The 15,975-nt window shown below is 43.4% G+C and overlaps 1 protein-coding gene across 1 annotated transcript; it reads left to right on the forward strand.

Annotated features, from left to right (window-relative positions):
• Window positions 1–910: 910 nt before the first annotated feature.
• Window positions 911–15,652, forward strand: ETS2 (ETS proto-oncogene 2, transcription factor). The gene is made up of 10 exons (XM_084279187.1): window positions 911–1,023; window positions 4,401–4,472; window positions 7,540–7,660; window positions 9,539–9,658; window positions 10,131–10,331; window positions 11,183–11,266; window positions 12,080–12,322; window positions 12,467–12,734; window positions 13,499–13,613; window positions 14,541–15,652. The coding sequence occupies exons 2-10, from the start codon at window positions 4,401–4,403 to the stop codon at window positions 14,754–14,756; spliced, it is 1,440 nt and encodes a 479-aa protein (XP_084135313.1). The 5' UTR covers window positions 911–1,023; the 3' UTR covers window positions 14,757–15,652.
• The last annotated feature ends 323 nt before the right edge of the window (window positions 15,653–15,975 follow it).

Genomic DNA, 15,975 nt, shown 5'->3' on the forward strand with positions numbered 1-15,975 from the left:
CAAAACGAAAACTGCGGGCACAGCTCTCACACTGCCTCTAGTTTATGTTATTAACTCCTCAAAATAATCGTAGAGGATGCAACATGACATAGCTGCTGAACTTCCACAGCGGCAAGTGCCACAGTTTATTTAAAAAAACAGGCTATGTATACAGATGCTTGGACTTTATGGGTTAATTCTCCTAACCTTATCTATCTCGAGGACAGGTATTAATTAAAAAATAAGCCCGGAACGCGTCCAGCATTCACTATCGCCTGTACAGCCAGGAAAAAACCAAGAACACAGACCCAACAAACAAAACCAGCTGTCTCTCTGAATGAGCTAAACCCGTCTTTTCCTCTCCCCGAGCCCAGCAGCACCAGGCGGGAGAAGCCGCCGGGGCCGGGGGAAGAGCGCGGCCATCGGGCAGCCCCCGCGGGCCGAGAGGGGCTCGGGCGCTACCGGCGCGACCAGACCTCAGCGATCGCGGCGGCCGTAACGACGACGACGGCGACGACGACGACAACAACCGGCCCCGGGGCGGCAAGAGGGGCCGGGCTTGCGGGGAGGCGGGTCCCAGCACCGCCACCTCCCCCCGCCCGCTGAAGAGCGCCTGCGAGGGCGGGCGGCGCGGCACAGCACAGCGCGGCGCGGCACGGCTCGGCTCGGCTCAGCGCAGCGCAGCAGAGGACAGGGGCCGGCGGTAGCAGCGGCTTGGCCGGCAGCGCCCACGCACCCGCCGCGGGCACCCGCCTTCTCTCCCTCCTCCCGCCCCCCCTTCCTCCTCTTCCTCCGGGACTCTCCCGCCGGGATCAGCCCGCTGCCGCCGCCGCCGCCGCTGCTGTTGTTGTTGGCCGGCTCTGCCACATCGAGGATCGAGGATATTTTGGCTCCCGGAGAGAGGCAACAACGCGCTATTTTTAATCTTCTTTTTTTTTTTTTTTAAATTTTTTGGGGTGTGTGTGGACTCTGTGTGTGGCCCCGGTGCCGCCGCCGCCGGGGAGGGACGCGGAGGAGCAGGCGAGCGCCGGGCTCGGGGGCCAGGTGAGACGAGGGCGGCCGCGCCGCGGGGATGGGGGCGGCTCGCCGGCACGCACCGACCCGCTCCGCGCCGCTCCGACGCCGGGGGGGTCTCGGAGGCGCGGCCGGATCCCCCCTGAGGGATGGCGGGAGCCGGGGAGCGGGCAGACCCCGCGGGAGAAGGGGGGCGGCGGCCGGTGCCCGCCCGGGAGGGGACTCGGCGGGGCTGAATTCAGAGGCTGGGGGGTGGGACACGCGTTCAAAGCGGCCGGGGATGCCTTGTTGGAGGAGGAGGCTGCGCGGCCGGGAGGAAAGGGTTAATGGGCAGCGCGCACTCCGGTTCTGGTTAATACTTTAAAGGGACTTATAAAAAATGCTGGGCTGTATGATCTCCGCATCTAACTTTTATGTGGGCGAGTGTGTCATGTGTGAGAAGTCAGAGCAGCGCCCGGCCATCTCCCCCGTGGGCGCTTGGGGAGCCCAGAAGCCGCGCGGGGCATCAGTGCTCCGGAGGCAGGCGGCTGCCTCAGCCTCCTGCTACGAAATACTGCAATTTTATCTCTTTTTGCCTGAAAAATCTGCCATTTAAAAGCAAAACGACAACCAGATACTCCCTTCCCACCCCACCCCACCCACCCACCCCCCCCCCCCCCCAAAAAAAAAGAAACAACCTTCCAAAAATCCCACAAAAAAGAAAACAAACCAAGACCAAGAACGATCAAAACAAAACCAAATGAAAAACAGCCGAGATACATTGTGGACGCTGGTATGATTTAGTTCTGGGCGTGGATGGTTCCCTGCTGAATCCAGCAGTGGGCAAGCCACCTGGCCATTGCTGAAAAGAAGTTGATCAGAATTCAGGAGTATTAGTTAATAAGTGCCTGATCCTGTTGACCCTGTTCTGGTTCACCCACTCAGCTATGCGGGGGTGTTGAAGAAGGTGTCCTGCCAGTTAAACCAATTATAGCTGGCAAGTCGCAGTCATCAGCATTAGTGGAGGAGTTGGAAGTGAGGCCCAGCCACGCCGTGGTGAGCCCTAGTGTCTTGCCTGAAATTAAAACAGTAGCTTTCCAAGTCCAGCAGAAAGCAAGCTTTAACCCTTTGTGCTGTGAACTATTGCCTTTTCAGCCCCGCTTGTCTTGTGGTAGCTCTGTGAGGGTTTCAGATCTCGGGGAGAAAGCTGACGTATGGCAAGCCAAGACTGTAGAGATTCATAACACCGTGAGAGGTTTGGTTGGAAAAAGAAAACTGGAGTGTAACAAGACATGATGAGGACCTTCATGTGTTACTAGACCTGAGTTCTGATGCCTGGTGCTTCTTAAGCTGTGCAGTGCACAGGCAAGGAAGGCCACAGCACAAACGAGCAGCCTAGCATAAACAGGGACTTGGGTTAATGAGCAATGCCATGTAATGAGGACTTCGGGTAAACCTTTTGTATAGGGACCCTAAACGTCTCTAAAGGAACAAACAAACAAAAACAATCGGGAAGGAGAGAATCCCAGTCCTTTCAGTCGGTGGGGAAGTTCCTAACAGGATTTGTGTGGAGGCCAGGGGTGCACCTGGAAGTGCCAGAAATCTTGTTTGTAGTCCTGAGGATCAGATCTAAACTTACTGGAAACACATAGAATGTTTTCACAAATACTTTCTGCTGGGGAAGGCTTACAGCTAGTTATCCTTAGACACCGGAGCAGGCTTCAAAGACAAAACAAAGGGTGTTAGGAATACCTGTATACTCTTTTTTAAAAAGCCCAGCTGAATGTGAGGACAAACAGTTGTTTAAAATGTGGCAAACTTAATGAAAAGATGAGGAAGCTTGCTGAGTGAGGCTCATGCTGTGTAAAATTCTTTGCTGTTCAATGAGATGTGTAATTTAGATCAAATATTTGTACGTGTTATTTGAGGTAAAAACCATCATTCAGTAGATTGCGCTTTTGGGTAACATCAATGAAGTGTAAGTCGACTGTTCTTTTCATACTCGGTCGATTTATTTTATTTCAACGATAAGACCCATACATCTAATGAGAGTGAAGTTGAAATGGGCCTTTCAGGTTAAGGACTTGGGATTTCTAAGTGATGGGCTGTATAAAAGGATGAAAGGGTTCCTTGTCTTGGGCTGTTGCATGTTTTTCTTTTCCTCTTTGCTTGTATGGACGGCTTTTCTATGCACTGTCATTTTAACAGGCTGCACTCATTTTTGTTAAGCTCTAATTTTCCATCTTTTTCTGAGTCTTTTAAGACTGTATTTTGATTTCTCCTTGTCTTAAACATGGTTAATGAGATAAGTCACCTGTAGTAAGTGATCACAGTTTCGTGGAAATACTAATATTGTCCTATGTGACTATTTAAATACAAATGCACATTTGCAGACGGGTTCTGTGGAGCAAGAGAGTTTTAGCCCAACGCCGTGAAAAAAAGAGAAGGAAAATAGTTGAGAGGCAACTTGCCACAGTGTAGCCTGATAAGGTACCGTTTACCGACACCTGAATTACAGCATCACGATAAATCTGAACAATGGCCATAAAACTGGCTGTATTCCTGATGTTTGATCTCCCATAGGTCAGTGAAAGGATATGAATCTTATCACTCTTTTCCTTAAGCTGTATATAGGGGAACAAGCTATACATGCCAGTTTCTGTAATACAGGCAGTATGATACATAGCTTTGACTTCAGTAGCTCAAATGTCTCGATGGTGGTCTCGTTAAACAGGCTAATTTACTGCATAAATCCCTTTCCATTAAAACTTAGGCCCTCCAAAGCTTTGTAAATATTCTAATCCCCTGTTTATAAAATGTGCAAGAACACATGGCTTGGCGATGCTTTGCCTAGTAAAGGAAGCGGGATGCTAATGCTGGGTCTTGGCCTCAGTGATTGTTCGTAAAAGGGTGAAAGGGGTGAATGCCAGTACGTGAAGGTGTATCACAGTGTGCGCTCTCTCACATCCCTTCCTTCCTTTGAAAGCCAAAGTGAATCATGGCACATGAGCAGGAATATAGTAAGCAAAATCAGTACAAAACTGGATGTTGAAAATAGCGGGTGAGGGTTGGAAAATATCTTAAAGCAATAGCTGCTTGGTGGCCAGAGGACTTCTGTAGGCTTTTTGGACTGACAGAACAAGGTGCTAAAAGCTCGTTGGGTTTTAGAAGCTAACCCGTCCTCCTGTTCGCTCGTGTCATAAAACATTAACACATGTGATGCCTGTGAAAGGTCTTCCAGTTAAAAAGCTGCTTAAGCAAGATGGGAATCGTGCCCCATGTGATTGGGATGTGGGTAACAAGATGGGAAGCTTTCCCTGCATTTCGTTCTGGGAGCTGTTCTGTAGTCTGAAGCAGTGAGACAGATCTGTTAAGATGCTTGCTTCCTTGGTGGCAGTGTTTTTCATGTGACCCCTTTCCTTTTTCAGATGAGTGACTTTGGGATCAGGAACATGGATCAAGTAGCTCCCGTGTCTAACATGTACAGAGGAATGCTCAAGGTGAGTACTCTTAGGCTGTCACCTTCTAAACCTGTCTAGGGCTAATGCATTTATTGTGTTCTTACTAATGCTAGCACAGGAATTGTGTAACCATGCCAAGGTGAACATAGATACTCAGGTTTTAATTGCTTGCTTGTAACCTCTAATCTTCTCCTGGTGTATTCCCACTGAGTTCAGTAGAGATGTGAAAATCAGAATGAAATAGGAAGATGCAAATCTCGCATCTACAAACCTCTCCCCCAAGGAGGCTCCCCCCTCCATTTCTCAAATCCTAAGAATCTGAAAGTACGAAGTAGACAAGAACTGAGCTCAAATTCTTTGGAATTGGTGGAGTTTTTGCCTAAATAAAGGTTGTAGCGTTGGCATTAGGGGTGGTCTTTCTATCTACAACTTGATGAGGCTGGCAGAAGGCACTTCTGATACCACTGGTTATGTCTGGTTCATTCAGGAGCATTGTATATAAAAAAAAAAAAAAGTGGGTTATTAGGTTATTCACTTACTGCATGAAACTATGTAAAATGAAAGTCCAATACATTGTAAGAATCAAAGGTAATTATTAAATATATTTTATCTTTAGATAGATTGTGCCTGTTATCTTGCTGTGAAAGGAACTTAGAAACCGAGGACAAATGAGAAGCAGACTATAAAAACTTGGTCTTTCAGAGCTTCCCTCCTCCCCATTCTTTTAAGTTGCTTGTTAATCCCACTATTAATTTTTTACACAGCATTGATTAATGTAAACAAACAAACAAAAGGTTAGGAAGACACTTTCTGCTGTCAATAACTTTGAGGAATGTCCATGTTTTGAAGAATCAGTTAGTGAGACTCTATTATGCTAACTCCTATGAGGTTTTAGGCCCCCTCTTGGCTTTTCCTTCTGTCCATAGCAACAACAAAATCCAGAAGAAATCCCCTGATTTAACAGCTGTATGCTCTGTAACACAGTGGCTGTTCTAAGCAGTTACTCAGTTGTCATATAATCAAGTCAAAACAGAGACCTGTATTCTACTATTTCGTAGCTGTTCACATTTCTTTTTCTTTTGTTCTGTAATAATTATTCTTCCCTAAGTTGAAAAGCCAAATAAAATGGTTGCATAACTGGTAGGGCAAGCAGAATTTATTCTACATTGGGTTTTTCCCCCTTTTACTGCTATTACATGAAGAACCTGCTTACATGTTAGTTTTCTCCGTTTTGAAATACGAAACTAGCCCAGTATGGATTTTACTCATTCACATGCCACAGCATTTTTTCCAGTGACTCAGGATAAGGGTCAGCTATTTACAAAAAAACACAGGAGTTTCCAGATTGTGTTGAAAGAACTTACCCTTTCTTTTAGGTACTAGCGATGAGTCAGTGCTTTTATCTAGTAATGTATAAAGAATCTTTTACTAGCGGGTTTGACGATTGTTATTAACTTGTTTCGTTTGGAAATGAGCCTTTCCTTGGGTTCACTTTGACTCTTCCCTCCAGTTATGCTGGGTACCTGAACCAATCAGACACAAGTTGTCTGCCAGTCAGTGCTCAGCAGAGATTTTTGAACCCAATTAACCCCTGGAGGCATGATATTGTGTATTTTACCAGGTTTTTTCTTCTGTGGAGTGTATGCTGTCATAATATATGTACTGGAGTGCATTGCATTTTGTTATAAAATACAACAAAAAATTAGGATTCCTAGTTTCCTACTAGGGAGAATGTAATTTGGGGAGAGGGTTGACACTCACTCAGTGCATAAAAGACACCTGGTACAGAGCTACTCCAAGCCACTTGAAACTTTGCGCTGACATAAAAAGTCAAGTTGGAGAACGAGAGAAAACATAAGTACTTGTTATTCCAGAGTACTTGCTATTCAAAACTGCCCTGAAAAATTGTTGCCTCTTCCTTAGCTAAATCCTTTACCTTGGCATAAGCTGGAAGACCAGAGGATGAGTAAAACAGGCATGTTGCCTTCGTCTCCAGCTCCCTAAACTGCCATAGCTGCCGTGAGTGTGCCACAGCTCTCCAGAACCATGTTCTATCAAGTGCTTTCAAATATCTCAGTGGCAACTTTTATCCATCTTATGCCTTTAGATATTACGGATGCTGTTTCCTTGTGACTAACAGTAGTGTTGCATAAGTTGTTTTTAAAGTTATTTCCTCCTCTGTTAACGTTCCTTCTGCCCCCCGAAGACTAAGGGGGGGAGGGGGCACGGAATCGAGCAATAATGCTCCATGTTTCTAGTGTACACGTTGACACAAGTCAAATTTGAAAGAAGTTAGGTTTTCAGAATATAACAGTAGTTATTGAATGTTTCCAGTATATCAGTACAATCCACTCTTACATGGAACAGTGTTATTAATCCAGTTTATTCCTTTCTGTATAATGGAGCTATCCGTGTTTCACGGAGCGTCTGAGCACTTGAAGGGCTGCAGAATATAGTGGCTGGCAAATCCAGTAACTTAGAAATATGTCACAGCAAAGGAGTAATATTGTTCCTGAAGTCCTGTAAAGTCGTCTGTGTGTCTTCAAGTTATGTGGTTCAGGTTACATTTTTCATTAACAAAAAAACCCCCATCCAAAAACCTACATGTATTCCTTGCAGGTCTTGCACTGGCAGATGCTTTTCCATAATTTACTGGCCCTGTCTCTGCCATCAAGTACTCATCAAGTGGACATTGACTTTAAAGGGTTAAAGAAATAAGAATTTCCTTTAAGTATACCTGGAAATAAATACCTCTCTCTCCCTCTATGCGCAGACATGCATTCTCTATTGTTAAAAGCCACAATTACAGGAAAACCAAGAATATCCTTACTTGGCTTTACTGTAACCTGCAGAACATGCCACCCACCTAGCACTGTGGTCTGAATGTTAGTTGTTTTGCGTTCCTGTACAAGAAGCTACGCTATCATGGTGTTTATATTTCAAAGGAACAACTTAACTGATTCAAGATAGTGGTTATGCATGATCTCCAAATCTAGGAAACCTAACCCAGCCACTTCCTAGCAATGAAGTTGATGGTGCCCTAGCTGAATACTCACATTGGTTTGTTTTTTTTTTTTTTTTTTTTTGTTATTCTGTTGCTTTGCAGCGTCAACCAGCATTTGACACCTTTGATAGCTCAAACTCTCTCTTTGCTGGATATTTTTTCTCACTAAATGAAGATCAGACACTTCAAGAAGTGCCAACGGGATTTGATTCAACTTCTTATGGTAACTCTTCACTTTGTTCTTTTAGTCTAGTTAGAAAGAAATACACTCTTACAAGTGCAGTGTGGACTTCCCTAAACAGAAGTGTTGTTGTACACAGAGAATAAGCCCATACTTGATTTTTATCCATGTGACTTGCTCTGCTTTAGTTGCTGTTCTCTGTACTGAAAATGAATGGGTTCAGTAGTCTAGAAAACTGACAGTCCACAGAAGAAGATTTAGTAGCTATTAAAGCAGAGTTAAGGGAGTTTGGGGTTGGTTTAGTTTTTTAACTAAACCTGAAGATTATTATGTGTATTTAAACTCATAATTAGGGTTGAGATGTTGCAGGCATTCCGCACACTCTTCTCTTGACCCTCTGGTATGAAATCCCGGAACACAAAATCTTTGTTCCCTTTCACTTCTCACCACCTTCCACTTCACAGTTTGTTTTAATCTTTACCTTAAAATGGGAGGGGGCGTATTTACAAGTCCTTTTTTTTGGTGTGTGTATATAGGACAGTAACTACTAAAAGTTCTTTACAAATCCTTACCTAAAATCCCTGTCCAAATGGGGAGTTTAGTCCAAAACGTAGCTATTTTATCTGATGCTGCATTAATTAACCCCTAGGGAAGGGAAAAAATAAAAGCCTCAAATCTGTGAAAACCAGCAGTCCTTTGTTCCAGTGTGGTGCTAATCAGTACACCGAGCTGGTCAGCAAAGCAAGTCCTAGCAGATATTGGGGATGGGTGTGGTAAAAACATTTAAGCACGGGCTGGTAATGAGCTCCACTTGCTGGGTCAAGTGGAGCCCCTAGATAATCTAGGAAAACAAGAAGAGCTGCACAGCGTCACAAGCGGACTTGAAGTCTGCCAAGTTCATCGCCTTTGTCGCCTGCCACCGTTATGTGCCTCTAACATAGCAGGTCTCCTTCAAATGCAACCCCTGTGTGAGCTCTTAAGAGTCTCAAATGTGCAGGGATGCAGTCATGAGGTGGTTAAGTTGTCCTCAAATTGTCCCTAGATAAATGACGTCAATCATAAATGAGTGATCAAGGACAGGTGTCTTAATCTGAAACATCTAGGCAGTGTGGTGGACTTTCTTCAACTCAGAAACTTTTCTTCCAGAGTAAAATAAGGCATCTTCTGGTGAAAATTACCCAGTAAGAGAGGCTGAGGGGCAGACAAGTTTGTCCTTAAATTGGAATGTACTTGCAAATTTAAAAATCAGTTAAGCAGATCAGTAATTTTTACTGGCATAAGGTGATGCTGATTTTGGATTCTGTTGTGTTATTTAGACACCAGATAGTTGCTTGTCACCAGTCACATCTGTTTCACTCAGATGACAGGGTTATCCATCGCTCTGTGTACTTGGGTGGTGGAGAGGTGCATCAGAAGGTCTGAAACAGAGCCCCCTGGAAAGCCGTGTTAAACAGCACGAGCTGGTTCTTCACAACCCTACTGTCAGTTTCTTAGCTCTCAAACTAAATGAAGACTGCCTGGAGTTAGAAGGAAGCCTGAGGTCGAACTGTAGGTGACAAAATAGGAATAAGCAGTCTCATATTTCTATTAAAAAAGAGTAATAGTAAAATTTCCCTGCAATGAAGATGCTTTATGTAACTACTAAGAGTAAATGAGAATCTGTATAATGGAAAACTGCAAAGCTTTAGTGTAGCATGATGCAATTTTATCAGATCAGAGATTTTAGTTTTGATATATTAAGTCAAAGACTTTCTGTATCAGAAAATTATTCTGTTCTGTTTGTGGCTAGTTCAAAAATACCCAGTTGTCAGCATCCCTCTTATTTTTCAAATAGCACAGCAAAAACCCTGTTACTCCTTTCACTGGCCTAGAAGTTAATGCATCTTCCTTTTCCCTTCCACCCCTTTTTCTTTCTTGCAGAGTCGAACAACTGTGAATTGCCTCTGTTAACCCCATGCAGTAAGGCTGTGATGAGTCAGGCCTTGAAAGATACTTTCAGTGGTTTCACAAAGGAACAGTGTCGGCTGGGTATCCCAAATAGTAAGTGTTTTCTATTTATAAGCCCCCTTTTTTTTTTAATGCTAAGGAGGACACTGAATAGCGGCTCTTTCAAAAGAGAAAGAATGATGTCAGTAGGAAATACAAGAATGGATCCTATGTGAATCTGGCACAGCTTGACTTGGAAAGACTAGACTTGCTGGTGTTAAAAATGGGTGCATGGAGAGCTCATGCTTTGGCAGCCTAAGAGAGAATCAAGTAAGCTGAGGACATCTCTGATTACAACTGAATGCAGAGGGAAAATAGAGGGCTGTTTTTTGTGCTTGGTGCTTGGGTTTTTTTTCCCTTTAAATTCAAGAATAAATTAATTCTAAATTCATTCAGAATGAAGTAACTTGCGTTAACACTTTTTTCTTTTTTTTTCTCTTTTTTTGGCATTTGCTGCCTTCTAACTAAGATTATTTGACAAAGTCCAGGAGTTGTCTCTGAATACTGTATGCTTTCTGTCTTGCAGATCCCTGGCTGTGGACTGAACAGCAAGTCTGCCAGTGGCTTTCATGGGCTACCAATGAGTTTAGCTTGGCGAATGTCAACTTCCATCAGTTTCTTATGAGTGGCCAAGACTTGTGCAACCTGGGCAAGGAGCGTTTCTTGGAGCTGGCACCTGACTATGTGGGTGATATTCTGTGGGAACACCTGGAACAGATGATAAAAGGTAGGTAAAGAGCCTGAAAGAGCTTTTATTTTAAGGGTCTTCTAACAGAAACAGCACTGGGACTGTTTCAACACTTGTTTCACTATGAAGGAGATTTATTACCTATGAAAACTCAAAATTAACTTTAAAACTTGGTTAGTAAAAGCATTATCAGCGTTATTAATGCATCCTTTGTATGCATTACACAGAGTACAGATGCAGACATCTGCAGGAATCAATCCATGTTCAGGCTGAATACCTAATGCAGTCAGGTTTTATTTGGAATAATCATTGAAATAAATTACAATAGGGTAATGCTACTGTAATACCTCATTAAAACAAAAATAACAAACAAAAAAACCAAAACTCCAAAAACATAACAAAGAGTTGGACAAAATTTGTTCACTTATCACAAGTTTTGAGTTTTGTTCCTTCAATGTAGTGTTCTGATGTAATTCAGTGAATGAATGTAAGAAGTCTAAGACACCTCAGGTGTCTTAGGGTGGGCACTGGTAGTATTGCTGAAGCCCTACATGCAGCACCGTATGAGTTCCATGGGGTTTGTAGTGGAACATTTGGTGTTTGCATCCCTTAAGGATCTGGAGCTTAAAACACACTGTAATTATTGTTGCTAAGTTTTATGTTGGAATTCAATTGGTATGATGGTTTTCAAGCCTATTGAGAGTTGGTTGGATTTTTTTGGTATGTGTGTGTTCTTATGGCTTGATTTCCCAAAAGAGAGAGTGCAAGGCAGTCTGTCAGTAAAATTCAGGTGAAGGATGACTTCAATATAATCAAGAGAGTCAGAAGCCTGTTGTGGCATACAACTCAGATCTATAAAACTAAACTTTCTTTTTTCTCCCTCTCCCCAGACAGCCAAGAGAAAACGCAGGATCAGTATGTGGAGAACTCTCATCTCACCTCAGTTCCTCACTGGGTCAACAATAATTCCTTAAGTAGGTATTAAGAAATTTGGCATTTTATATCTCTTACATTTGTTATAAGCATGTTACAGATGGCTGGGTTTTTGTTTGCCTTTCCTAAAAAAAAAAAAATAAAAATAGTAGGGCACCAGAAGAGTTAGTGTGTTTGAGCAGAACACTTGACTTCAACTGCTACAGCCTTCTTTCCCAGTATTGTTTAATTGATTGTCATCTAATTTATTTAGGAAGTCTTTTGAAGAGCAAAGGCTTTGAGAAAATCAAATTTCCTCTTGGTATGCCAAAGCCTACATCTGTGGAGCAGAATGAGCACTCCCAGCTCTACCAAAGAGAGTCAAAAACTCGCATCACTAGGGAGCAGCAGGAGTTACGTTCAGGCCTTTTTGAAGCCTGAGGAAGTGTAATAGAGCTTTCTCAGATGGTTTCATTGGTGTTGTATTTCATTCTGCCACAGTTAATCTCCAGCTCAACCTTATTGTGTCACCTAATGATGAGAGCCTTACCCAAAACCCCTTAAGCTGTTTCAGCTTGTTTTGTAGTCCTGTAGTTTCCTTAAAGAACAAACAATAAATATATCTGTGGTTGGCAACTTAAAGAGGGAGCTCTACAGCATCAGAGCCCATTAGTGGGGGTCTTCTCACTCACTTCAGTGACCTTTCCGGCAGGTCTGTAGCATCTGTCACTCCCTTTCTTAGTTAGACTTTGGCAGGAAAATTACTTCTTGGTTACACAACTGTAGTGATGTGCTGAAGGACTAAAGTCTAAAGGACTTAGTCTAAAGGACTGAAGAGAAGAACATCTAACTCATTCTCCTCTTTCTTTCCTCAGATGTTAATGTAGATCAGAACTCCTACAGTATGCAGATGCCTGGATACCCTAAAGCCCTTGGTTATCCCAAACCCAGTCTCCTGACAGACATCTGTCAGACTTCAACAGGACCAAATCTCCTCAATCCAGAACAGGAGTTTTCATTGTTCCCTAAAGCCCAAGCGGATGCCGTTGGTGTGAACTACTGTGCAGTAAATCAGGATTTCCCAAGAAACAATCTGAACTTACTGATAGATAACACTGGTGAGTCATTCACCTGCATGATAACCATGGGTCCAAGGCCGTATTCTCTGTCTTTTCCTCCTTTGCGTAATTTCTATGTACAAGCTAGATTAAGGGCAAGGAGAAAGAAAGTCCAATGCTCTTCTGTTTCTTTCTTTCATGAAGGGAAGCTTAGAGAGCACGAATCTAGCGACAGCGGCGCAGAGAGTTACGAGAGCTCGGATTCGATGCTGCAGTCCTGGAACAGCCAGTCCTCATTAGTGGATCTACAGCGTGTGCCCTCCTATGAGAGCTTTGAAGATGACTGTAGCCAGTCCTTGTGTCTGAGCAAACCTACAATGTCTTTCAAAGACTATATTCAAGAACGAAGCGATCCTGTAGAGCAAGGGAAACCAGTTATACCAGCAGCAACTCTAGCTGGCTTTACTGGTAAGTAATGAAGCAGAATGGTCACTCCTCTTCTTGTGTAACATCAGTATTATCTATAAATATGTAGCAATGATGATAAAGCTGGATAGTTGTAAGGTGTATATGCCTTACAACTGGGAGACAACTACCCATGAAGAGTTTCCATTTTAAATGTTACTAAAGAAAGTCTGGTAGGATTATCGGTCTAAAGCAAGAGCAGGAAGGTACATCAGAATGCATTAAAAAAAAAAAGGCAAAGCAAACCAAAAAAGCACTTTTTGATCCCTTTGAAAGAGTGACACTTGGACAATAAGTATCTCCCACACTTGGGAGTTTCCACAGATGTTGGCTTGCATGTTAAGACCTCGTTCCTGTTGTCCTTGCTGAAATCGGGTTTTCTCCTTCCTCCGAATGTTTGCCAAGCCCGGGACTGCAGGACAAGCCCTGGAGCTTGAAATGTGGCTGATGGGATTGAGGGCTAAGGCATCCATATGAAAAGGAAAGACATCTTGAGTCAAATACTGTGTTTACATGAAAAAGCTGACTTGTTTTCATTTGAAGTGTTTGTGAGCAGATTTATCTGATGGAGAAAAACCTGAGGTTTCTTTCTGATTTAAAAAAAAATAAAAAGTAACTCATAGTAATTGCAAGATCCGTCCTGTGGTAGGACTGACCAGGGGCTGTGGTAGGACTGACCAGGGGTCACATATGTGGGTTGTGATCAGAGCCTGAAGAAGCATTAACTGTGGTTTCCCCCCACCCTCTCTCTCTCTCTCTCTTGCCAGGCAGTGGACCTATACAGCTGTGGCAATTCCTGCTGGAGTTACTGACTGACAAGTCCTGTCAGTCGTTTATTAGTTGGACTGGAGATGGATGGGAGTTTAAACTTGCTGACCCAGATGAGGTATGTGGCTAATTAATAATAAGTGAAAAGGTTTAGGGTCTGATCTGCCATCTGTGGGCCTAGACTTGAATATAAAGCATTTACAAGTTCAGACACTTGCTTAAATCTCTTTATCTGCAAGTGCTTTACTGTACAGTTGGGATTGCTGTGGGATGTTCCTCTCCTCTCCTCCCACCCAAGGATACCGGTATTTGCTTGTAGTTAGGAGAACACATTATGGCTTGAAACTTAAAGGTAGTATACAAACTCGCTTCTCTTGCCAGTGTAGTGATGACTTAACTTTCTGAATGTAGTTGTGCCGATACTGCCTGGGACTGCACTGGGGCATGGGGAATCACTGGGTTTTTTAGGTATGCAGCAAATGTAGTAGTGCTGCTTTTAAAATACTTCTGGGAACTTAAAGCTTTGGTCATTACAATGGAATAGGATGTATTTTCATTTCCTGATTCTGTTATCACTAGGAAAGTTATTGTATTAAGAGACGTGTTCTAAAGTCTGCCGAAGCCTTTATTAAATAAAAAGGAGGGAGGGGATCATTACCTCTGAGGAACTTCATGTATTTCAACTTCCACTTAAAGAGCTGTCCCATACTGCTAAGTAGCAAATTAAAGTTTGCATGGTGCCTTCTTGAGAGGGGAGAATGTATTTCCCGTAAACAATCCCCTTAAACCCATTTTGGCATATCCACTACAAATACCCATCCTTCTTCACTGATACTTGCCATCAGCCGCTTCCTCCTGGAGCTGCTGCCGATAACTGTCCCAGAGCATGTTCAGCTGAGGGGTTAGGCACCAGCTCTTCTCTCACCCCAGTCTGGGAGTTACAAAGCACATGCAGTTATTTAATGCGTTTTGTTTGTCAGCCGCCGACCAGAAGAAGATGACTTGAGTAAGCCCTTTGCATTTTGCTTTTGTTTTGGACTGGCAGGTGGCACGGAGGTGGGGAAGGAGGAAAAACAAGCCCAAAATGAACTATGAGAAGCTCAGCCGGGGCCTACGCTATTATTACGACAAGAACATCATCCACAAAACTTCAGGGAAGCGCTACGTGTACCGCTTCGTGTGCGACCTGCAGAACCTGCTGGGGTACACGGCGGAGGAGCTGCACGCCATGCTGGGGGTGCAGCCCGACACGGAGGACTGAGCCCGGCGATGTGGTGCTGCAGGGGCAAAGATCACGTGTTGGGACTGTGTGTCTGGGAGCCATCTGCAGTCGGTTCTTCTGGCTGCTCAGATGGGTGCAACTGTTGGGAAATAAGGACCTTAACCGATTTTGTAACCGGGGAGAGCTGGAAGGAAGTGGCCTTATTTCATCAGGGGCTTCGGGTGTTGCCGTGTCAGGCACTTGGGCGGCGCGGAAGGCAGCACAGGCCTAGCTCTGTCACGGAGACACGGAGACGCTCTTGGGTCCAGCGTTTTGACTGCCTGTACTGCCGTATAAAGCGTCTCGGCTACTTACACTGCCATATAGTAATGGGTTGGCTTTAAAACCAAAGGTTGGGTGAGAAACCAGTGGTGCAGCAGAACCATTGCTCAGATACTTTAAAATACCATCTTCCTTGCTTATGTTTTACATCATGCAAATTATTTAAAAACACAAACCAACAAAAACCAACGACTACCTAACTTATTTTAAATGAGCAGCAAGGAGGATCGATTATTTGTTGTTCTATAGCACGTTTTATTATTGCTATTACTCCTCCAGAAATGTGCTGCGTAGGTACATAAACACTCTGTGTCCAAAACCACATGTAGCAACCGTTAGCAAGAAAAGAAAGACCCTTTGAACAAGGGAAGGGAGATCATACCATTTCAATATTCTGTTTGTATATATTCTGTGATTCTTTTTGAAACTCTGTAATGTTCCTATTTAACAGATACTGTATAGTGTAAATTAAACTAATTGTATGTGTGTTTTTAAATAGGACAAATGTAAATTTACATATTTTTTTTCATGTTTGTCTAGGATATACAACCTTCTGCAAATATTTAATTGGCCTGAAACACAACACAAGTACTCAGTGTGCATGCATATGGTATGCCTATGATATGAAGGTGGGGGGTGGGAGGGAGGGCAGGGTGGGAAGACTGGCTCAGTATTTTGTCAAGACTGAAGCTGGCAATTCTTTGTGCATTTTGGCATTTTTACAAGAACATAAAGGGATGTAAGGGTTCCTGTTTGTGGTTTCTTCTGTAATTGAAAATGAAAATATTAATATGGATAAAATGACCTTTTTTCCTTTATAAATGGCATATGTTTTTCAACTTCTATGCATGTCCTTTTAAAAAAATTTATATACAAGCCTTATTTTTTCAGTTGACTTGTCTCTTCTTCCTGCAGTTTATCCTGTATGATTAAAATA

Source organism: Gallinula chloropus (genome assembly GCF_964237585.1).
Source record: "Gallinula chloropus genome assembly, chromosome: 1".
Taxonomy (NCBI): Eukaryota; Metazoa; Chordata; class Aves; order Gruiformes; family Rallidae; genus Gallinula; species Gallinula chloropus.